General features: G+C 40.1%; 1 protein-coding gene across 12 annotated transcripts in view; it reads left to right on the top strand.

Annotated features, from left to right (window-relative positions):
• Positions 1-25,460, top strand: part of Pard3 (par-3 family cell polarity regulator) — a 553,146-nt gene that overhangs the window by 187,621 nt on the left and 340,065 nt on the right. For all 12 annotated transcript variants that reach the window (XM_048367966.1, XM_048367964.1, XM_048367961.1 and 9 more), the window contains exon 3: positions 24,389-24,569. In XM_048367966.1, the coding sequence (XP_048223923.1) occupies positions 24,389-24,569 (181 nt within the window). The remainder of the gene's footprint in view (positions 1-24,388; positions 24,570-25,460) is intronic.

The following is a 25,460-nucleotide window of genomic DNA, read 5'->3' as shown; positions in this document are numbered from 1 at the left end:
AACTGGGGTTGCTGGAATGTTAGAAGGTAGCCAACTTGTTTTGTTTCTCGATGGTGCCTTTTCTTGTGACTGCAGATCTCAGCCACTTAGGAAGAGTTCTTGTACCAGTGTGTCAGTTCCCTTTAGAAAATCTGAAAGACCTAGAGACTCACTGTTTAAAAATGAAGTTTGGCTTTCAAAAATAAAATATCTCTAGCTACTTCTCCACTATTTATGAGCTCTGCCTAAAATTGCATAATTCCGAATGCTTAATGGTAACATGAGGAGAAGGCTTCGGTGTTAAGAAAATCGCAACAATTTTGTCTCCACTAACAATGCATCGTTTAATCTTAGAGCAATGAAAAAAATTTTACCTGGCCAATAGGATCAAGTCAATCAAATTAAGCCCTTATAAGACATCTGCACAATTAAGTAAACTGTAATGCACGCGTATTCAAAGACCACAAAGAAGTTCAGAGGAATTGAAAAGAAATGAGCATTTCATCTAAGGGACTAAAAACACTTAAAAGGTGGCCGTCACAGGGCCTCACTCTCCTGGGGAAATAGACCTTCAATTGAGTTTATTCCACGTGAGAAAATGGCAAATGTATGATTTGAAATCATTGGTGGGCTGGGGATGGTAGAGTGCCTGCTTAGTGTGTAGGGCACCTGGATTTCATTGCTGGCACTACAGGCACAAAACAAAATGTTAGTGAGAACGGTGTATTTATAGAATTAGTCATTGGTCCCATGTAATTGGAATGAATATTTGTGTTTTCACTTTGAGGAAGGGGCATTGTACAGTGGTAGTGGAGATACCCTCACTTTGTTAGAGTGCTCTTTCAGTCTGTGGGAAATTTATCATGAAGGACTTAGGGGTTATCAGAAAAGAGATAGGATTCGTTATTACTTCTGTATGACTTCCAGTGCCATCTTAGAAAGAATGCAAGAAATATTTTATCAGTTATTCTAAAGAGCAAAGCAATTGTGATATCTTACTCTGTGATTCTTCCTTCTAGTGGACATTTTATCTAATGATAGATGAATGAATAAAATATGTTATATCCACTATAAAAATATTAGTTACCAGATACATAAGGAAAAAAAGACAGTAAAGTAACCATGTAAGATAATCATTCATAATTAGACGTTTCATGAGCAATCTCTTTAGTGTTTCCCAATAATTAAAGCAAACATGGGAGTCAGTATTCATACACAATTTTCTGATCCTATACATTTCTTCTTAATGCTCTCTGAGATAAATTTTCTCATGCACGAGACCTTTCTTCCCAACTGAATTTTGAAGGGGAGGAGCCAGCTTCTCATCATTTCTTTCAAGTAGAAAAATGACAGCACCATTGTGTTTGAATAGAATGCGACCACAAAGCTTACCTCTGTAAAGCTGACCTCCTAATTATTGTTCTTTTAAAAAAATATTTTGTTTGTAGAGTGTTCTTAAGTTGATAAGAAAACTTAGTGGAAGTTGAAGAGACTTCTCTCTGTGGCTGGCCACATGAGCTCAGTCTCCTACATTATCACATCCCTACTATTAGTTACAAAAACAAGACTACACTACCACATCACTTTCAAGAGTTACTCCATAGTTGACAGTGGGGTTCATCTTTACAGTTGTGTATTCTTCAGATTTGCATACATTTAAATTGGGACCATTATAGTGTCATACAGTATAGTCTCCCTGCCTCTAAAATCCTTGTTCTTCCAACCACTTCTGTCATCACTATTTCTAAAATATGATGTACTTTCAACCAGTTAGTAAGATTCTCAAACACTGGATTGATGTGATCAAAGTATTTGACTGTTAGCTCTCTGGATCCCATCCATCCCATCCATCCATCCATCCATCCATCCATCCATCCATCCATCCATTCGTTTTACCTGAGTTTGAACTCAGAGCTTGTCTCATTCACCTTTCTCACTCACAACTGACACTCTTCCATTTGAGCCGTGCACGCAGGCCAGTGTTTTGTTGATTCATTGGAGACTGAATCTTTCAGACTTTTCTACCTGGGCTTGCTTTGATCCTCCAGTCTCATTCTTCTGAGTGGTTAGGATTACAAGCGTAAGCCATCTGTGCCTGGCTAGATGTTTAAGAATAATTACTTTTAGTTATTTTTTCCATGATGGCTTTAATAAAGTATATTAATTCTTCCTGTGAAGGTTGTTGATTTGTCATGGCTTTGGTTGTAACTTACATTCGGTTTCTTTCATTTTATGCTGCTTATTTTGTGATCATCACAGCTTTTCTTTAGAATCTCTTGCTTTTATATTAAGACAAATGTATGTATATCCTTAACTTTATATCACTTATGAATAAAGCTTGCTTTTTCAGCCATGTGTTGGACACTAAGTTCCTGTTGTTTAAGAGATTGTTGTTTGTCATTAAACTTGGTACAAGGAATTCAGAGTCTTTCTTGTTCTTAGTATACTGAAAGCATTTGTCGACACTTCATTCCTAACACGGAGTGTAAGTTAATGACTCACGCAGTTTAAAACCTCTTATATTCAATTAGAGGACCTATTAACTTTGAAAGCAGTAAATAATAATTGGCATTTGCTGAATTTTAAGTAGGATCTACATGTTGTATTTGACGTTTGGAGTGCATATACCATTTTGTGTTATGCAGTGGAAACTTGATGGTTTGAGGACGCAGCTACCTTTTAGCATTTAACCTAAAGTCTCTTCCTGATTTTAATGTGGAATATTTCCTCCCTTTAATTGCTAACATGTTTTTCAAATATTTACACACAATTTTTAAGGTGCTAATTGGCACAAGAATAGCTGATGGATGGTAAACTCTTGGAATCAACATTAACTTAAAGCACATCCATAATAAATTTTTTTTGTATCCTGGCCTGGAATTGCTGGCATTTGAATGTCTGGCTGTAAAATACACAAAACAGTAGTAGGGCGTGTTAGTATTTACCTTAACAGAGGCTCAGGGTACCAGCCACTGGCTTGCCTTGGCAGAATTTGGGAGTCTTTTTAGTCTTTGTAGCATGCTGAGGGTCTAATCGTAGTTTGGAACAAAAACACTGTTTATGTGTTGCAGCTCATTTGTTACAAGGAGGTTAAAGAAAACTAAGCCTTTGTTTCCACACTCATGCATACATTTTGTTTCATTTGTTAATCTTCTTTGCAAATTTCCTTTTCTTACAATGTTCTATTTCCAGCACGCTTCATGGAGCAAGCATCCTTGCTACTCCTCTGTTCTTTGTCTTGTGCCTCCTTGTGGGTTTGCTGAGAACTGGCCATTTATCCAGTGCACCATTTTTATCATTAGTCATCCCTCCACTTGGACTTGCTAACTGTATTGTTATGGAAAAGCCTTTAAAGGCCTGCTTTTCTTTTGGACCCCCACTCTTGAGTGCTCAGATGCAGTGCATCATGGGGAAAGCCCCCTTTTAGCAAGCCCCTTTGCTGATGCTGACAGGGTCCTGTGGTTGGTCATCGCTGAAGCAGTTAGTCACTGCCACAGCTCTGAACATGAGGGCTGCCATGGTCCGGCTCTGGACTGAGGCTGGTTTGTGACCAGCGCGTGACACAGGATGTGTTTCATCCATACACGTTGTTTACTTGTATCACTTGTTTTGTGGAGAATTTGAGGTTGAAGTAGTTGCTTTATCTGTGGGCATATAGTCACTTAAAGTCAGCACCGGCATTAAGTTTCAGTAGCTTTTACGGACCTATTTTAATCCTAATTATTTGAACATTTTAAATGTCTTTCAGTCCATTTATTAAAAGCTTATTAAAACTGAAACTACGTAATAGACAATAGTTAAAAGTACACTGAAATTTAAAATGATTTTTTGTTTTTTCGATGTTAGATTTGGGTTTTGAAACATCAAGTATAAATGTCATTATCAGTGATTTTTAGACACACGGAAGCCTCAGTTACAGTTTGAACTTAAGTGGTTATATTGGCTCTTTTCCCTGAAGTCTTGATCCGTTCCTTCTAGTTATGGGAACGTTGAGGCTGACGGTGAAACTGGACTGCTCTGTGCTGTTCTAAGAGACCTGCCAGGAGCTCACCTTTCCCTCTGCCTGCAAACAGTGTCTGTGGTATATACTGTGTTTGTGACTCAGCGTGGCAGGCTTGAGAGACTGGTTTTTGTCCTTCTACCCAAGTGGCTGCTCTTGCAAATCGGTGCACAGATTTATCAGGAAAGAATAACTGAGGGCGGGGGGGGGGGGGGCTTCATTTAAAAAGAAAGATTAAAAGGCAAAAGAAAACAATTTGCCAACCGGAAGCATGAACTTAAAAAATTCTCTCCTAAAGAACGAGGGGCTGGGATAGACAGAGTTCCCACACAGGTGCTCTCAGCAATCGCTTTATGCAGGTGATGGATGGATATGATGGTGCTGACCTCGGCTGGCAGTTTTACGCCATTGGTTAGCACTTACGTATGACTGTAGGTGGTAGTCCATGGTTGGACCCTGGCAGCCAAATGGGACTGTTCATCTTGGCCGCTGATAAGAGAACATGTATGCCCTTTCAGGGCAATAAATAGGAGTTTGTGGGTCTTCTGGATTCACACATCATGTGTGTGTCCCCACAATCAACAATGCGAAAGCAGGCTCCCTTCTGAAGTTGAGGCAGTTAGTCACTGAAGGTTCTAAGTTCATACGTTCTTTCCTAACCCAAGCTTTAGCTAGGACATTTGCTAGAGCATGGCTATTTCTTACTCTGATATTACTTTCGATGCCTCTCCAGTGCCCTTCGGCTTCTTGCTTGGAGCCTTCTGCATTCCTTCGCTTCTGCGGATCCTCCCACCCATGTCTCTCACAGTCAGGACTCCGGCGGAGGAGGCCGCTGCCCATCTCACTCATTAGAAGTGCTTCCTCTTGCTTGAAGTCTCGCTTTAAAAGACGTGTTCCCACGTGGTGGGGCCAGTTTCTCAACCATCTTGACATGCCTTCATTCATGGCCAGGGCAGTGGAAAAGACAGACAGGGCTCGTGAATTCCTAGGCTGTTTGATACTGAAAGGGCCTACTAGATCTGTTATTCTGGTCTATTTGGGCCAGTAACGATGCTTTATTTAATGGGTTAAGTGATTGTTTATATGCGTATTGTGTACAAAAGTCATGTTGATAGATTGCTTGTGCTGTCACATTAGTTGGTTAAAAATCATGGTGTTTGTAGGGGTGGAAAGGTACAGTACCTTTCCTCTCCATCATCATAGCTGTGTTCAACACTTGTAAAACATAAGGAAAGTTATGAAGAGAAATGTATAATAAACTTATCTAAATCAAATTGTTATGCAACACAAGAACCTTCAGAAATGAAAAACTCAGAAGACTCAGGGAAAATGGTCTGTTTTTTTTTTCTTTTGTTAGCTTTGATGAATAACAGAGAGCTGTGTAAAAATAGGATTGCATTAAAAGGAAAAGATGATGGCTGGAGAACTCAGCCAGTCCTAGCTGCTCATATTCTTCTTGGTCTCCGTGTGGCGTTCCTTCCTTTGTGGTATGGGTTTGGCTGGAACGAGGGTCTTACCATCAGTAATTTCTCTATAGCTAATCCTTACACAAAAGCTCGGGAGAATGTTAGAAGGGTTCCAGGTTTGTGGTTGCTTTGGAGGTAGAGGTTGAGAATTTATGCGGCCTATTGGGGGAGTTTTTGTAGCCTACCTTTAGGCAAGCACTCGACCACTAGGTAGCCTACCTTTAGGATCAGAGGGGAAAAGGAGGTGTGGGAAAAGGTCAGACACTTTGCTTTTGCTTTTTCCTCTGTCCTTTAATCCAAAGTATTCAGCATGTCAAAGTACCATAGCTTGGGGTATCATTTCCTGAGCCCCAGCAAGTTCTGTGGGTAGAGGGGCAGTGATGTCAATGGTCGTGTGTCCTGTTACCCTACCATGCTTCCTGAAAGAGCCAACCTAGTCATTTGTATGTCTCAGAACACAGAATGTTTTTACCCACGTTGCATACATATGTGCAAACTTTTGTGATTTGAAATCTAGTATCCAGCTTTTTATATTCAGACTGTGTCATACTATGTTTGGTTCAGGGTCAAATTTTTGCATGCATTTTAAAAAAGACAATCAGTTTCAACATATTTCTATAGCGGAGACCTAGATAGACTTGGGACATTAAATTGACACATGTAAGTGAAAGTCTTGCTCACATTCTAAAGCAAAGGTCATATGTAATGCAATATAGTATGTATCTATGTGTTGTTTTAGACTGGGGCTGTGCAGACACATGTTAAGTAATGAGTCTTGAAAAATGAGTATATTATTTGAATAATGAAAAACACTTTGTTTTTGAAGCGAAACCTTTTAGTATTATATTCCTGCTGCTTTATTTTTAAACTAATAGTTAAAAGGGAATAACACAGGTTTCTGTTTTCTGGGTTAGAACAAAATTCTAATTATGTCCAAATATGGAGCGACTGTAAAATAACATAAGCCCTTAGGAAGGGCATTTGTTTTCATTAAGCTTCTATGAACAGGATTTTCTTGAAATTTATATTGGACATAGGTGTATGTATGTACACATACATATATATATATACATACATGTATATCCATATATATATTCCCTCCCCCCCCCCCCAAAAAAAAGAAAGAAAAAGAAGGGGTTGAGTTGTTTCTCCGTGTGGTTTACATTCAAGTGCACTAGAGGTAGAGACTGTCTGGCAGTGACTTGGTTGTTGTTACGTGGCGCTGTGTAGAGCTGCTTTCTACCAGCATGTCTGCATCTAGCTCTACCTAGTAGTACCTGCAGGTATTTCAGCTGGTATCTAAATGATCAGCCTATAAACCATGACCCTTCACCGAGTCTATGGGAATTTCTTTTGGGCAAGCTGGCCTGGCTGAGGTTTAGTCCAGCAGAGCTGTCACCTCATGATGAAGTAAATGGCAACATGAACAGAAGCAGTATGATTCTTTTGTATTAGAGTGAGCTGTCTGGGCATGGCCATGATGAATTGGCTTTGGTGTTTGTGCTGTTCAAGCTACCTGAACTTTCTTACAAGTCTGGTGATGTAGCTTAGTGGTAGAGCCTTTGCTAGCATGGATAATGTTCTTGGTTCGATCTGGAGTACTGCAAAAGAACCTCTTCCAGAGAGGTCAGAGAACCATAGCTCCGTAGTGGGGAGGAGCAGGCATTAGCAAAAGATAGAGGCAGGATGATGCCAATGAACGCTATTCCTGTTTGAGGATAGAACAATAATAGTTTTAAGAAGTAATGATACCTCTAAATCAATGTGTTGGTTCAATATGTAAGTTCAGCAAGAAGATGTTATAAAAGTCTTGTTAAAGTAATGATTATTGTCAGGAGAAGGCAAAAGTGAATGGATGGAATGCAGGGTTGGTTAGCACTTGACAAAATGCACAAACCTAATGAACAGCAACAACAGCAAAATAAAACTCTTGATCTCATAATGTTTCTTGCCTGCCTTGTGGACTTCAGAGAGAACAACTTCTCCAGGCACTCGTGGTCCACACCTGTAAATCTAGCTACTCAAAAGGCTGAGATTGGAAGATCGGTATTTCAAGGTATACTAGGCAGAAATGTCTTCAAGACACCACCTCTAGAATAACCTGGAAAAAGTAGCGCTGGAGTTGTGGCCCAAGTGTAGTGAACCGGTCAGCCAGCAAGCATGAGGTCCTGAGCTCAGATGCCAGTAGGAGGGGGGAGAGGAAGGAGAGGACAAGGGAAGCTATCTTATAGAAAACTATGCCTGTAGGATTTGTGTTAGCTAAAATACTCTAAAACATCCCTTGGATAATTGATATAACCTACAAACTAAAATGGAAAAATCGATGATTGGTTCAGCATGCCAAATCAGTTGTGCAACTTATGGGTCACCATTTAGTTAGCTTTTAGAACCTGCGGAAGCACAATATAATGCAGGCTAAATTTTCAGTTAGCTAATAGAACTGATGGTCAAAAATGTTTGGGCAAATTGGCCATTTTTAAGCATAGTCATTGCCCAAACATGTTTTTCCAATCTGCATAATGCATTTCATCTGTGATCGTGTATTTTGAGTCTCCACTTGAACAATAAATGCCAGGTCATGTCATTCAAAGAAGAGAAAAGCTCCCAGTAATAACCTGTCTCATTGGGCATATAACCAGGCACGGTTGTACTCTCCCCCAATTTTGGTTATTATTTCTACATAACACTTAAAGCTAAATGTTACTTCCTTACAGAGCTTTGAGGTTGTATATATCAATGTAATAAGCCTCTGTACGAATTCTTGGCCGTGATGCTTATGTTTTATGTGTGTTGTGATTATCTCCAGTCATAATTATTTAATACACATGGTATATGTGACATTTATAATCTTTCCAAAGAGAAAAAGTGCTGTGGCATAATTTTGGCAGATTATGTTATGCTTAAAATGCATTATAAATATTCTTTATGTCAGACTTTGAAACTCCCACTATTCTATTTTTAAATGATTAGGCAGACATAAACTAAGCTGAAGTGATAATCCCATTTTAAAGTAGTTCCTCTTTAAATTAGCATTAATTGCTAATGTTCATTGAATTGACCTGCTAATGGGAGTTAGGCTGACAATGGGACCCTCATGGTACATTTTTGATGAGCCTTTCAGTAATGTCCCTGGCTCTGTAAATTTGCATAAGGTTTTGAAAGTTTCACCAGGCATTGTGTTCTAAGAAACTTTAGTTTTCCTATAATGTAATATTGAATAATTGAGTTTTATGAGAACAACTTGTTAGAGTAAGCTAACCTTTTAAAAATACTTCTTGCTTTTGTATGTTTGAAAACTAGACAATGGGCTAGTAATTCCTTGCTGATTTAGATGATTTCATTTGTGTTCTGACAGGATAGCTGTGTTTTATTTGGCTGTCAAGGGTCCTTCTAGGATGGTCTTAGATTAAAATGTGTTTTCTCATTATGTTGAGCATAAGAATGCATTAAATATATAAAACAATGTGAAAAACGAGGAAAAGCCAGCTCAATTAATTCCAATGAGAATAAAAGCTATCTGTTTATTCCCAGAGAAACTCTGAAACTTGATGAGACAGATATTGGTAGTTGCTATTATTTAGCTTTATTATGCTGATTTTTCTTTGTACAAAAATGTATTCAAGTAGTCTATTTAGTATTTTGCAATAGTTACTTTCATTAAAATGTGTCACATTTAAACGAGGACATAAAACGTTAAGTTTAAAACACATTTTCCTCATTCTAGTGATTATTGTATGTTGATAATTTGCTAGGTTTTAAAAGAACAGAACATATTTCATTGTATTTGTGGTTCATTTTTATTATACCTACTCTTACATGAATAACACCATATAAGAAACAGAAAGGAAAGCAATATAAAGCAGAAAATGCACCCTGTAATTCTGAAATGTTAATATATAGTATGTTCATATTTTGTGCCTTTTTGATCTTTCATCATGATGGATACATATTTTTAATAAAACAATGTTTCATTTAATCAGTCTTCTCTCAATATCTATATTGATATATTTTTTCTTCTTCCTGGTACTGAAATGGAACCAAGGCCATGCCAGTGAGCTGTCCTGTTATACAGGTAGATGCTTTAGACAGTGTTGATATTTGGCCCTACCACATCTCAGTTCTGTGAGTGTGAGGAGATTCCACGTTAAAAACGTTATCCCAGAATACCTAAGTTCTTATTCTCCACCTTTGCTACTTAGGTTGTGTATGAGATGAACTGGTTATAGAATCTTCGTCTCGATTCTGGAACTGGTGACAGGCTTATAAAGACAGACCGCGTGTGGCTATGTTGGGGGCACCTACTATTTTTCAGACAAAAATACTTGAAAGAGAATCAAGTGTTCATTCACAGCCTGCCTCTTTATATATTTTTTAGAGTACATGTGGGTTGCTGACACATACATATGGTAGAAGACTGAAATTGTGTCTAGACAGAAAACTCTTTCTTTCCCCTAAATCATTGGCTGTGTATTGAGTGCATGAAGTTAATAGTTCATAGCATGAGAACAGGAAGTAGGAGAAATACTCCCACCATGAGCATATGGCAGTGGTTTGTAGTGGACCTTGTTTAGCTTTACTGTGCCTCTTAATGTCTTGGTTTCTCAACTTAATAGTAATAAGCCAGAATTGCTCAAGTATAGGTGAGAATAATAGTTCCTACCTATAAGAATTACTTGATATGTCATGGGTAGGCTTTAGTACGTCGTCAGTGGACTATGTGGTTAAATTGAATATCATATGGGAACATGCTGATTTTCCCCCAAGCAGGCAAATTTGAATTGTTTGGGATTATTAAAAAAAAAAATTAGAGTTAAAACTACCTAGTTACTTTAGAGGTCAATTGATGGAGATGTTTTAAGATATCAGTACTGTTTAAATATATACATAAAATGTTGGCCTAATTTTGAGGAATATTTTTAAATAAAATGGTTTTTCTTGTATATGAATACTGAGCATGTTTTTTTCCTCAGGATTTAGTTCCCCAGAACCAGGACTTCCCCGGGGCCCCACTCCAGAATTTAAAACGTTAGACTTGAGTTTCACTTGGTTTTTCAGCATCCTGTGAAAGATTTGTTGGGCTAAGCTCCTTTCCGTGGCCTCATTTCTACCAGATGTTTGTAACAACTGGAGTTGTCAATCACATATTGTGAGTCACGAGTGATCTACTCTCCTCTGTGAGAACTCAGCTTCACTCATGTAATTTTCTTGATGCGTGTAAGACAGGAGTAGATACTGAATATATGGTGTTGACACACTTAGTTTAGTACTCTTTCCACAAAGCTATTAAATTGACTATTAATTGGCCTTCTGATAAAACTTCTGTTTAATGCAAACGATGAAAAGAATGCATCCTAGGATACTAACTGCTGCTTCTGAAATAATTTACATGCCCCGAGATCTCATTAGTGACAATGTGCACATCCTCTTTTTCTTTGGAATGTAATTAGAGTTCCTTTTCATACAATGAGTAAAATTTATCAGGCTGTGATTAAAAATATTTTTTGACAAAAATCTCTTCACTTGCAACTTTATAGTTCTTTTGCATGCAGCGTGGTTTTCTTTTTCAAGAGTCTGGAAAAGGAAGGGAGGTCTGTTTGTGCTTGCTCTTCTACTGGCTTTGCAGGGTTCCATTGTATGAGCCCCATCTGCAAACAGGTGGTGAGACTGGAGTTCTAGACTTCAGGCCCACGCTCCTGGGCCTTCATGCTTTCGCTTGTAAGGTGACGGGACCGTTGGTTGTGTTGCTCGACATGTGCTGCCATTTTTAGAAGACCAGGTTGCGTGGTGGGCCGGAAGGGGCTGCACCTTATTGTGCTTTGGGGATCCCTGGAGAGGGTTTCCTAGAACTGAGAATTTACATTTTATAGCATGAGAGCATTTTGTTGTCCCATTAGGAATAGAGTTGCCCCCCCCCCAAAAAAAACAGCAAAAAAAACAAGAACCCCATGGAATTCCGTCTATTAAGCATATTGTGAATATACCTGCTCAGTGTTACCTGAGTAGTTTCTGTTATGCATCAGTGAACTAAACTTGTTCATTCATATTCGTTTTTTAAAGTATATTTTTGTTACCTTTACGTTGCCGTACAAAGGGCTACCATTCCACCTGCCAGTTTATGAACATAATATATTGTGCTGTCCCTTTCATCATCTTCCCTAATGCCTCCAAATCCCACCGATCCCTAGTTTCATAGGACATTCATTGACTGTTATGACTGCATTCTCCCCTCCGTCCTCTCTTCATTCATGTCATCTTTGTTCTTTTACTATTTATTTACAGTTATTGAAATTCCTTTAGGGCTAGTGTGAAACACTTTAAGTTCCATGTGTTGCACATTGCACAGGTGTTACCTTTCAGGAGAAAGGTTACTGTGTGTTACTGTGTGACCTTGGGGTATTCAAATGCTATGGATCACTCCTACTGCTTTTCTCTCTTTCTCTTTGTGAATTCCTATGTCCTTGAGTTTACTTACATTCTCTGTCAGTTTCTTCTCGAATTTCTTTGAAAGTGGGATCAGAGGAAGAGAAGAAAAACCTGCAATGGTATCTTTATCCAGACTACGATTTCGATTTTCACACATCCTAAATTGTTCGATTGGGGTCCTTAAATAAACCCATGGCCCCACCTAAATGCTGACCTCTCTTAATTACACGTATTCAAGCCGTTTGCACCGTAGCCTCCACCTGCAGTTCTGCGAGCGGCTTATAGTTCCCTGCCTCGTGGTTTGGATACTGGACCTACGATGGGTGAGTCGAACAGTATCCCTAGCCTGGACCCCTAAGATCCACCCCGTCCTCTGCGGTGCCCCTGCACACCACGCCAGTCCTTGCAAATATGTCTCACTTCTGCATTTTCATAGTTATGCATTTTAATTGTCTTTTCACTCCATTGCTTTCCTGTTAGTCTAGGCTCTCATGACTTCTTCATTATTGGACTAACGAGCTATGGGTGTTTACCCTTCTAGTCTTTTCTCTACTCCCCCTTGAAACCTTCCACAAAATAAATGCATTCAAGGCTACCCCACCGCCTTCGGGGTCAAGTTTATGTGGCTTAGTGTCTTACCCACAGCCTTTCCTCTCCCTCCAGGGAAACCGCAGTCTCTTGAAATTTTCCCTAATGATAATATCATCATCATAATAATAGCTAATATTTATTATGTACTTGCTTCTTCCTGGATCTGTTCAGAGCAAGTTGTCATCATTAAATAAAACGAAATAGGATACAACAGCTGGCAAGTCACCATGTAGAGCCCTACTCACTGTGGAGACGCGATTTGGGATTAGTAGCTTCGTGGTGAAGATGTGAGAATTGCGAATATGAACCACAGGATGAACGTGGCTGCACTTGTTCTGGGCCACCTATGGGGATCGTGGGTGCGTGGGTGCGTGCGTGCGTGCGAGTGTGTGTGTGTGTGTGTGTGTGTGTGTAGCAAGAAGAAGCTTTCACTTGTCTCCGAATATATTTCCTTCAAAACTGAAACGATGCACATCCTTTGTATTTAGCTAAGTCCATTAGATGGCACTGGTATTTGCCTTTCAAAAGATTTGCATTAAATTCCAGCATTTAAAGCAATTTTTGCGTTGAGGGAAGTATTTTTACCTGTCAAATATGGGGGAGAAAGAATTGACATACAATGAGTATTTTTTTTCTGTGTTTGCTTTTTAAAAACACTGCTAAACAGGTTATACTAATGAAGAGTTGATAGAATGAATTGTATTACTTAGTTACTTTTTGCATAAACCTGGCAGCTGACTAAAAGGAGCCTAATTTAATCAGCATTGTTCTGCATGCTGAAGATAATTTAGACTAATGTCAAGGGCAGTTATTTCTCCTTTGAAGAAGATATTGAAATAACAAGTATAGCAATAAAAACAAGGAGTCAGAAAATGTTAGAAGATATTTGAGAATCACATTCTTTGTCTTTGCGTGCAAAAATTAAACTGAAAATCATTTTATAATGTAGTGTTGGGCTTAGTTTTTACAAAACAAATTGATGGAACTTTGATCTTTTGCTAATATTTGGTACTGGTTGCCAAACTTTTTACTAGGCATCATTTTAAATGGACCCTTAATTCAGAGTGGGTTTTGGTGGATCACCATCTGAAAAGAAATTGCTGTTTAAGTAGCAACACTCAGTCCTTCCATTCATTTCTTTCTTCATTAGAATAACTTTGTTCTCTTATATATTCATTCCCACGTGAGAGTAAGGGGACTCTTAATAGAGTCACCTGAATTCCTCTTGAATTCATGTGAATTCTGAATTTTTCCTTTCCTTTTTCTGGTGATACTTTTAAATGGAAGCTAAGTTAGGAGAACCATTCACATAGTGAAGTGTCAGCAATTAAAGGAATTAGTGACTCCCAAGTGAATCCTCTACACAAATGACAGGTTGCTGTGGAAACAAGGCTAGTTCTCTGCCGTGGAAATATTATCTTGTCTTGAAATGCCAGAGATAATATTTGTTTACCTTTGTTGTATCATCCCTAGACCTCACTGGCGTTGAGGTGTTTTCTGTGACTTTGTGGAAATTGTTTCATATTTCTTCCTTTTGACTGACTTTACTGAGCCGTAGCTGAGCTTTATTTTCCAGTGGTTTTAATTTTAAGCACAGGTTACAAAACTTAGAACTAAGGAAGTGATCCTTCAGTTTGTTTTTTTTTAAATTTTAGGACAGAAAATTTTTCACTACAGATGCCCCAAAATAAAGCATTATACTTGACCATATTTTATTTTATTTTTGGCCAGTCCTGGGCCTTGGACTCAGGGCCTGAGCACCGTCCCTGGCTTCTTCCCGCTCAAGGCTAGCACTCTGCCACCTGAGCCACAGCGCCCCTTCTGGCCGTTTCTGTATATGTGGTGCTGGGGAATGGAACTGAGAGCTTCATGTGTAGGAGGCGAGCACTCTTGCCACTAGGCCATATTCCCAGCCCTATACTCGACCATATTTGACCATGAAGAATTAGCTTTGTCCCCATGGTTGTCTAGAGGCGGTGCGGGGAAGTCGTCCTGGGGGGCTGACTTCACCTGTTCCCAGGTAGGTAGCGGTCATGAGTGATGGAAAATGCCAAGGAGATCTACAACAGAAGAGTCGAGGAGGTAAGCGAGAACATGGCCACCAAGCTTTTCCGCCAACCTAGGTGGCCTGCTAAGGTCACGCAGCAACACAAGAAGAGGGTGGTTGTTGTTTTTTTCTTTTTTGAGGGAGGTTACTCTGCCTATGCAAGGATTAACCATAGGCTCCATTCTAGCCGAGTTCTTTGTTGTTGTTGTTGTTGTTGCTGCATTATGATTTCATCTAATTGCACAAAGAATGTGAAATCACAACTCCTCCAGATTTGAAGAGGAAGGTTATGCATGCCTCCATAATGAATTGTGCGGTTACATTTGAACCCTGTTGTGAATTTTACATCATACTGAATGTGTGGAATTCCCACGCAACACCTCAAGTTAAAAAATGGAAACAATCTTCAAACCTTTGTGGACATGCTAAAGAGAAAGGCATTTTTTAAAATGGATTACAGTATACCGGAGGCTGCTACTTACTTTAAGATCATGGACCCTGAACTTGCCTTGGCCTTGACTCCTAAGAGTAACTAACATCACTCTGGTAACAACCAAAATTTCCTCTTGACCTCAAGACTATACACTATACTCTCCAGTGCCTCAGTTGTGTTTCTTATAAAGAACTCCGTGACCAACTTCTAGCCTAGTTCTTAAACAAGGTCTTGAACTTATCTACTCAGTCCAATAAACGGGCCTAGAGGTTAAATGTAATTCAGTAAGCCTTCCCCACCCTTGGGATAAGTAAGACACTGCCCTACGGGCTGGTCCTGGAGAGGTACACTGGTCCATGTTCCTTACACTCCAGTAAAACATACACCTTGTAACAATCCCTGTGACTTTCACCCTAGAGAGGACTCGCTTTCAGTCTCTGGGAGGTGTAGTCCTTCCTAATCAACTTCCCATGCACTCCACCACAATTCTCCTCTGGCCAGACACAAGGACAGAGGTTACCTTCCAGTAACATTCTACAATAGACCCGATACAGACTAGCACAGAGCTCCTTGGCACAAGAACCAAAATGGACTTTCCTAACCCTATCGGGAGCTAAACTTGTTTTGCAGAAATTATATGAGCAAGAGGTGAAGGGTGGAGTCTTAGCCGGTAGGAAAAGTATGCTTTTCAAGTCCCTTCTACGCATTGGATCTTTTACTTTTATGCTAAACTATACTTAATTCTTAAATGCAGATGAAGCACATGCTTAATCTTGCATATATAACTTTAAACCTGCACATGTAACTTTAAGCTTGAAGGTCTGTAGCGAGTAGATTTTGTTAGTGTAGTTTGTATTACAAAAGCATCAGTGGCTCAAATATATTCTTTGACTGTCATTTTGCTTTCTGGTCTAGTAAAATACTAGCTCACCTTCAATGAGTTTTTTTTTTTTTTTTTTGCCTGTCCTGGGCCTTGGACTCAGGGCCTGAGCACTGTCCCTGGCTTCTTCCCGCTCAAGGCTAGCACTCTGCCGCTTGAGCCACAGCACCGCTTCTGGCGGTTTTCTGTATATGTGGTGCTGGGGAATCGAACCTAGGGCCTCGTGTATCCGAGGCAGGCACTCTTGCCACTAGGCCATATCCCCAGCCCTTCAATGAGTTTTTAATGGAGCTTGATAGCGAGTAAGGCTTAGAGAATGATTAAGGGTAGCATTGTCTCCATGCCATTAAGTTAAGTTCAGTCTTCAGAGAGCTCACACATTGATTTTATAGTTACTTTTTCCCCCATGTCTGTATAAAAATTAGTTATTATATCATTGTACTTGTTTCTACAACTCATTTTATTTTCCATTCTTAGTACAGATTCTTTGAGGAAAAAGATGATTGTTCTGATAAAATCACAACTAATGCCATCTCTTACAATTCAGAGACTACCTTTCTATATGTAATTAGCCAATTTCAGAATTACTTTGCTCTATTTTACTGTATCTTCCTGCTTTTTATTATCCCTTGAACAGTAATGTAGTTGTAACAGCATTGATACAATTGGAGCAACGGCACTTGGAAGGAGCCATGGTTGGGGAAGGGTTTGTGTTATACATGTCAAGTGGTTTAGCTATCTTATGGCTGTGTTCATTTGCATATTTTCATTGTGGTCTGTGGTTGACATATTCAAGGCTATTACTTAAGCATAACTTTTAAATCGAGATTCTAATTAGTCTGAAGGCTCTCCGGGTGATAGAGTACATTACCCCGAGGGACAGCAGAATTAAATCTCAGTTTAAAATGTTAGCATCGGGGCTATGAAGTATATCTCTCAGTGTAATTTGTAGAAGGTGTAGAGTATCTTTTTCAGGCATGAGTGATGAAAAAATAATACTTTTTTAAAAGATGCTATTAGCTCTCAAAGGTCAGGTGATCTTTGATCATAGACAGATAAGAACTTATATGGCAATCCTTTTTTTTAAAAAAATTATTTATTTATTTATTTTTTGGCCTCCCGGGGCTTGGACTCAGGGCCTGAGCACTGTCCCTGGCTTCTTTTTGCTCAAGGCTAGCACTCTGCCACCTGAGCCACAGCGCCACTTCTGGCTTTTTCTATATATGTGGTGCTGAGGAATCGAACCTAGGGCTTCACGTATTCGAGGCAAGCACTCTTGCCACTAGGCCATATTCCCAGCTCCCTATCTGGCAATCTACTCAGTTGAGTAGGAAAGGAAATATCTTGCCCTTTCCTACATAATCCATGGCATGAAATGGCACCATTAAATATTTATCTTGTTCTGTTCTTTTGTTGGATAACATAATCCTAATCTGCAAAAGCATTTTAAAGCTTGGTTAGCTTCCCTTTCCTACCATGTATTGTCAAGAATGCTTTATGGCAGGTGGTGGTAAATTTAAATTAAGGAATGAGTGAAAGAAACCGTAGCTGGGCCTGTAATCCTAGCTACTCAGGGGGCTGAGATCTGAGGATTGCAGTTCGAAGCCAGCCTGGTCAGGAAACTCTGTGAGACTCTTATCTCCAAATAAATCACAGAAAAAGCTGCAAGTGGCACTGTGGCTCAAGTGGTACAGTACTAGCTTTGAGCAAAAGGACTTCAGGGACAGCACCCAGGCCCAGAGTTCAAGGCTCCGGTTCGGGTGGGGTGGGGGGTGGGGCCTAAATGTTTGACCTAGTTTCTCATTTTAAAAGTAATAAATCCTTGAATGATAGGACAGAAATTATAGATATGCAGACTGACCCATGGAAAGAAAAACAACTTTTGCAAGTTTTAGAAATATATAGTACAGAACAGCCTCACCTCAAGTTTTAATACTTTATTTTTAAAATTAAATTTTAGCAACTTGCTACTCATTTTAACTTACATTTCTTTCTGTCATTTTTCTATTATACCTTCATTCATTTATGTCGTTTTTATTTATTTATTTTTGGTGCTAGTACTTGGTTCAAGCTCGGGCCTTCAGGCTCTCTCACTTGACGAGCTTTTTGCTGGTTAACTGGAGATATGGGTTGATTCGATTTGTCTGCTTAGGCTGGTTCCAAACCACGGCCCTGAGGTCTCCTCCTGCGTAGCAAGGAGGATACATGCGAGCCACGGGAGCCTCTGTCTATGCAGTTATCTTGTACTGTGTAGGCAGGTGCGCCCAGAAAATCTCCTTGGCCATTGCTCAGAGGTGCACGTCCTACTTGTGTTTCTTGTAGACTTGCTTTTGGTGTTAGTACATTTCGTAACAGTGATGATGTAATTTCATGGTAGTAAAGGCGCACTTGTGGATGTACCTTCTCTTTTTCACGCACAGGTAAATATTACTACTGTGAGTTTCCTCTTTGCTACTATAAGGAAGTGCATTACAGCAGACCAGCGGCTTAGCACAGTGCAGGTTTATTAATTTGCAGCATTAGCTGGTGGAACTCAAGGGGCTCCTCACTGTCGGGGAGATGATGGAGGTAAGCAGAGCCCCTCTTCCGCGAAGGTCACGAGCAGACCGGCTCTGCTTGCCTTCGAGCTCATGCTGCCTCCTTTGGCTCTTGGCTCCTTTTCCCCACCCCGAAGCCCAGCGGTGCCGCAGATCTCTCTGGCCACCAGCCTGTGGCCCAGTGTCTCAGCCGGGGAAGGCCTCCATTGTGCCAGACTGCTGGGATTCGATGGGGCTCAGCACACAGTCCGCCATCCCGCCTCCCTTTCGAGGTCCGTAACCCCAATCCCACTTACAGAGCTGCTTCTACCACAGAAAGGAACTCTCACAGTTTCAGGGCTCGCTTCTGTCCCGCACAACTGCCCCCCCGCACGAGGCAAAGCGAGGGGATGGCAGGTAGATGATAGAAAAGCACGGTAGTTGATAGACGGTAAGTTTACCAGCCACCATCAAAAACAATAAGGTCAGAGCTGGTTTGAAATGCAGCTCTTTGCTTCCAAAAATGTGTGCTTTTAACCGCCGTGTTCCAGGCAGTTAGGAGCTTTCAGCTTGTCATTTTGCCCATTAAAAGGGCCACATTAGATCCAAAGGTCTGCAAGCATTTGCGGGTGACATTTGTACCGCCGGTTTCCTGCTTCCACTGTTCCTGAAGCAGGCAGGGAACGTGTGCAAGTGTGTAGAGTTTACTTATATTTGGGTTTTTGTGGGTGTTTTCTGGGTCTAGCCTGTCTTTTTTTTCTCATGGAATCTTGACTGCTATGTGGAATCAAGGATAGATTAACCAATAACTATTGAAGACGAGGAAACATTAAGCCTTCAGATGTAGTCTACGTGTTAGTTTGCTTGAATGTATGAAAATGGATTGAGTAGACCTGATGAAATGGTTTTGAAAAGGCTGGTGTGGGGATGGGGATGAGGTAGGTGCATCATGCGAATCTGCGAAATATTACGACAAAACTCCCTTGTACAATTAATGGAAAAATAACACAAACAGTGAACTATTTCATGGATGGCAGGCAGGATTCCATCTGTTAAAATACGGACTTGAGCGGGTTTCAGAAATTTGAAAGACATCTTCTTTTTTCTTTTGGAAGGGCATGATAGAGATTTTTAAAAAAAATGTGATGTTTTTATGAAGGTCTCATTTTCTTTTGCGATGTTACTATATGTATTCTTGTGGAGTAGATTTTCTAAAATTACATATCACTCCCAATTTAACACAAAATTACTTCATATCTGCACCTGGCACTTAAATTTGGGTTTAAAAGAAAGCTGTAAAAATTGTATGTTATTGGCATATTGCAAATCACCAACTGTGATTCTGCCACTGAAATCCAAACAGCATTTGTTCATGATACAGTCCAGATTTTATAATCCTTGTGTTTTCTAAAAATGCTGGAGATAATTATTGAAACTAATATACACGTATAAGTCTTCCATCATGTGTGGCATTTAGAGACTCCTTCTTTATAATTTTCCATCTCTATTTTCAGTTTGCAGAGAACATTTGATTCTTGAGAGAATATCTCATTGTGGAAATTTAATAACAATTTAGAATTTCACTTGCTTCCAATTAAGCCTTGAAATGTCAAAACTTAATATCTTCAAAATACGTAGTAAATCACACACCTTGTGAAAAGTATGATATTAAAATCAAGTTTAGAAATCCCAAGTTCTGATTATTGAAATGAGTATCATTAATTTATTGGGATTACAAGGGTACCTTTATTTTTGTTTTCATTCCTTTTTTTAAAAATAAAACTTTTAGTTTTATTTCCAAAATTTAAACTTTAAAGTTGAACCTTTCTAGAAAGATAGGCAATTTTAATGGAAGGTCATCAAACTGGCCCCGCTTATTGCTTCTGTAAATACAGTTTTATTTAAAGGTTGCCACATTCCTTCGTTTATGTGCTACCTATGGCTGTGTTCATGCTATCAGGGCAGAGTAGAATAGCCCGAGGCGATAACCATAGTTTCATGTCATTGCTCCCTGTTGAGAGAGAGAGGTTGCTGATCTGTTTTTGTGGATGTCTGGGCTTCATTCAGTTCAGAAGATACTTGCCAGTCCGAGTTGTATAATTGATATATGTGAACTTAGGCATACGTCTATCAACACCTTCCCGGATTTTTGTAACCCTTCAAGATTTCTTTTCCCACTTAGGTTGCTTATTATAAAGTGGAGCGGCCCAAGCGTTCATCCTGGTTTCCTTTCTTCTTACCACTTAACCTCCCACTGGATTATTTAATCAGCTAATTATGTGTTATCCCACAGCAGGGTTCTGGGCTTCCTGTTTGTCTACATGTCTTCATGACATTATAATGGTTTTTCTTTGTTTCATGAATGGATTAACAATGTGTAAATGCCCGTGGAAAATCGCATTTGTTCGAAGAGACAAAACTATAAAATGAGGATTGTAATTCCAAATGCTGCTCATATTTCTGTAAACTTCTCTTTCCGTAAACTTTCCCTGTAACTGATAGGACTGTGGGCAATGAAAGGGCCTGAGTTAGAGAAAGAAGTAGCAGCTCATTTCAGCCTTGTAGGTGAGTGGCCATGGTTGATAGTCATTTCTGACATTTTGAAGGAAGCATATTTGTGAATTTTTATTTTCATAGTATTTTGTAACACTGTGCCTAATGTTTCAATGTTTTAACCTGAAATAATTTTCAGGAAAAAATAGGGTAATAATTATGGAATGTTTCCATATACCCTTCACTTATCTCTATGAGGTTAGCATCAATCACTGAATAGTTATGAAAATAAGAAACCAGTGTAGAGTTGGTACTGTTGTACATCTCAGAGTTATTTAAGTTTTGTTCCCCTCCCCTTTTGGGGGGAGGGTGGTAATGAGGGTTTAAGCACAGGGCCTCACGATTGCTGGGGATGGCAGCCTACTGGCCCGGCCACCTCCAGACTTAGCTTTCACTGTTTTAGTGCCCGTTTTGAGCATTGAGCTTAGGTTCTGGGCACTGACCTGAGCGCTTTTGCCTAAGGCTAGTGCTCTACCACCTGAGCCACAGCTCTGCTTCCAGCTTATTTTGGTGGCTAAGTGAAGATTTCGCGTCTGGGCTGGCTTCAAACCACGATCCTCAGATCTCAGCCTCCTGTGTAGTTAGGATGACAGGCATGAGCCACTGACATCCATTCCGTCCCTCCCTCCCTCCCTCCCTCCCTCCCTCCCTCCCTCCCTCCCTCCCTCCCTCCCTCCCTCCCTCCCTCCCTCTTTTTGTTCTGTTTGTGGGGCTTGAACTCTGGGCCTGGGCACCGTCCCTGAGCTTATTTCAAGGTAAGGTTTACTCCCCACCCCCCCAGCCCCGATCCACCCACTTTTGAGCTTCCTGCTTTCTCTTGGAGTATAAGCATATGCCACTGTATTCAGCCTCCATTCCATGGAGACAGTCTCTCATACTTCTCTGCCTGAGCTGGCCTGTGGCCATGAGCCTCCCAGTCTAACGAAGCCTCCATGCACGACAGGTGGACACAGCTGGGCCTGGCTGTGGGTAGAGAAGGATTCTCTGAATTTTTATGCTCAGGCTAGCCTCGAACCTCCACCTTGATTTCAATGTCTAGGATTGTGTGAGTTCCTAGCACCCAATTTGCCTTTTCATTCTGTCTGTCCGTCCATCCATCTCTCCTCATTTCCTCTCCCCCTCCCATTTCTGGCCTGGATCTAGTGAGTGCTCACATTGCATGTAGTTCTCACTTCTCATTAGCCTCCAGTTTACCTAATTTCCTTGTCTTGTCTTCTACTTTTGTGACCTTTGTACTCAGAATGAGTCTCAAGTATTTATTTCATGGAAGATCCTTCAATTTAGGTTTGTGTGGTTAAATTGAAGGTACACAATTTGGGCAGGAACACTAATAAGAGGTTAAATTGTTTACCTTATCAGATGGTAAATAACACTGACTTCTCTTACTATTGCTACTGGTAACCCTGGTCAGGTTCTGTTTGCCAAGTTTCTTTACTGCAGAAATAACTCACCTTTTACTTTCTAGTAAAACTTACCTTTTACTTTTGAGGTATGGAGATATCGTGTTTTATAGAAATTGCCTCGTGATGACACAGTTCTATGTTTGTCATTCCTTCTGTCTTGTTATTTGGGATGTTATAGTTGAGGGCACCTGTCTACTGCCCACCATTTTAAGTTCTTATAAATTTAGGGAGCGGTTTTATTCTTTGGATTATGATCTAATGCATTATTTTCTTGGTTCTAAGTTGTCTCAGTTTTGTCTCTCACTGAGAGCTCCTTCTGGTTGCTCCTCTTTTCCCTTTGACGTGCCTTCACCACTTCCAAACGCTCTCATTCTAAGTCTCACAGACATCCACCTTATCCTGTGTTCTCCCTGCTCGGATCCTAAAATCAGCCACCTGTCCAAGGATCCCTCATTCGTTTATTGGAGAATGATATTGGAAACCAAGGTCAGGAAGGACACAGAGTGTGCTCGTTGATACTTGGTTGTGGTACTTCTCCGTGAACCAAGATAGGGAATCCAGGCATGCAAGCTCACACACCCTTAACACTGTCTATACCTGGTTGTCTGTGTGTCTACCTAACCACTCACCATACTGGAACATTTTAGCTGACGTTGGACTATATATAGGTTGGTGGTCCCCTTGGAATATAAAAGAGCTCGAAATTTTCTATTGTGTGTTAATAGCGTGACGTGATTTTGGCATTAGTGAACTTACAGTGTGGCCAGTCCATAAAAGTATATCCATTACAGTATAGGCAGTAACAGATGACTCTGTTACTGGTTTATATATTTGTTATGCTATACTTATCATTTGTTTTAGACTTGACTTTTTGTACTTAATTTACCGAAGAAAACAATGTGCCTTATGAGGCCAGCAGTAGCAGTAGCCTCATGCACCTGGGTGCTTACAGTTTCTCTTGATTGCATCCAGAGGCTACTTTGAGCCATTGACCTAAACATCTGGTTCTGTGTGTAAGTGCATTTCAGGATGTTCCATGTGATGAAATCACCTGACACATTTCTTAGAACATAACCTGTTCTTGAGTGACACACGACTACAACCACTCATAAAAACCATGGGTTTGAACTGATGCCCTGGTTCCTGTCTGACACTCCAGAGTTTATTCCAGTCTTTCCTTATTTGTAACTTCTGTTTCGACAGCGAGAAGATTGGCTTTCATTATCCAAAATATTTTCACTTTTTTATTCGTTCATGGTATGTATGTTTGTATATGTGTAGTAGAGTGAGAATTGCTAAACCATACGCTTGAAAGAAGCAAATTGCTAACTAGAATATAGTATTTGTGTGGCAGCTCTTCTCTTCAGCTTTACATTAAACAGTGAGAATACAGCTTCCCAAAGCTAAACCACTTCTTTTTTGCCCTGATTAGTGTGGTCACGTTAAACAGAGGCAGGTTTCTTTAGGTGCCATTTTGCATTCCCCCATAAACTCTATCCTGATTGATTCCAGTTATTTAGTTCTGTTTTAGGCTATTGATTGATTCCAACCATTTAGCTCTGTTTCAGGTAATTGACTCAATATTATGATTCTGAGATTCAGAGCTACACTGAAAAATATACTTAGAGAAAAATGCCATTTTCCTTTTATTTCCTGGTTCTTTTTTTTTTTGTGAGTAACCCATTTCATTTATTTTCTTTTTGTACTTTGTATTTTTATGCAGAAATGAGCAGATGCATGTATTTAACATTCACTTTGGAAAATGTGACTGTTAAATCCTATACGTGCACTGTACATACAGCTTCATCTGAGTATACATACCTGTACTCATGGACTCCTTTGTTGGCTTTGTTTCCACTTCACAGCGTATCTTACATTAAAAAGCACATCTTAGTCTTCACAACCTGCTTTGTTATTTTGCACCCTTAGAATTTTGGGGATATGTGCAAGTAAACATCAAATTTCAGGGAAATACTATATTTTGGAGGTCTTGCTTTCTCGTTTTCCACCATGGATTTGTGTCAAAATGGCAGAGTGTTTTGGTGTAGTACTTTGAAGCGATTGCATTTGTAAGTGCTCTCTGCCTCTCCTTTCCAGCTGGTAGCGGTGTTTGATGAGCAGGATCCCCACCATGGCGGTGACGGCACCAGCGCCAGCTCCACCGGGACCCAGAGTCCAGAGATGTTTGGTAGTGAGCTTGGTACCAGCAACACCTCTGCCTTTCAGCCTTATCAAGCAACAAGTGAAATTGAGGTCACACCTTCTGTTCTTCGTGCAAGTAAGTGAGAGCTCTTTGTTCTCTGCCCATTTTATCTTCATTTACAGGGATGCCAACTTTTGTTATCCATCCGTGCTCCTGCGAATGGGATTCATTATCTGTTTTCATCAGATTTTGATTAAGTTTAGAACCTGGGCCAGTGCCTTTTGCAAGGGAGGTAGACAGTTCTGTACATGTTAATAGATTGGGCTTACTTTACTTGAGATGAGTAGACTTTTGATTGCTCACGAATAGTAAATAAGGATAATAGTTGAAGTTCAATTACCTGGATTTTTTTTTCTATTTAATCTGCAAGCCAGAACAGATAGAAATAATCAGAAGGCCTCTTACTGAAATAAAATATGCGATCACTGATTGACAGCTCAATTACAGCTGTTACCTGTCTTACTTGAACTGTATATGGAGTCCTAGGAAGGAAATGCTGGTATTGGAGATATCAAGGAAGGAGACAGACTCCGTCAGGACTCTGAGGACACTGAGCACTACAGTTTTAGACATTCATTTGAACAATTCTGTGACCCTTTATTGGAAGTTTTACTCAAGATGGGTGTTGTTGTTAAAGAATTACGATGTCATGTTTATGATTTTACAGTCTTGTAGTTGGGCTACTGTTAGGTGTCAGAAGGTACCTATTAAGGAACTTACAATCGGGGCTCTCATGGCTCACACCTGTCACCCTCGCTACTCGGGAGGTGGAGAGCTGAGAATCATGGTTCGAAGCCATCCTTGGCGGGAAAGTCCTCGAGACTCACATCTCCAGTTAATTACCAGTAACTACCAGAAAACCAGACGTAGAGCGGTGCCTCGAGTGGTAGAAAGCTAGCCTTCAGCCAAAGAACTCAGGGAATGCAATGCGCCAAGACAGTTCAAGCCCCATAACTCCCCCCGCCC

Source organism: Perognathus longimembris, chromosome 18 (genome assembly GCF_023159225.1).
Source record: "Perognathus longimembris pacificus isolate PPM17 chromosome 18, ASM2315922v1, whole genome shotgun sequence".
NCBI classification, from domain to species: domain Eukaryota; kingdom Metazoa; phylum Chordata; class Mammalia; order Rodentia; family Heteromyidae; genus Perognathus; species Perognathus longimembris.
Note: the sequence above shows the minus strand (reverse complement) of the source record. Positions and strands in the feature narration are given on the sequence as shown.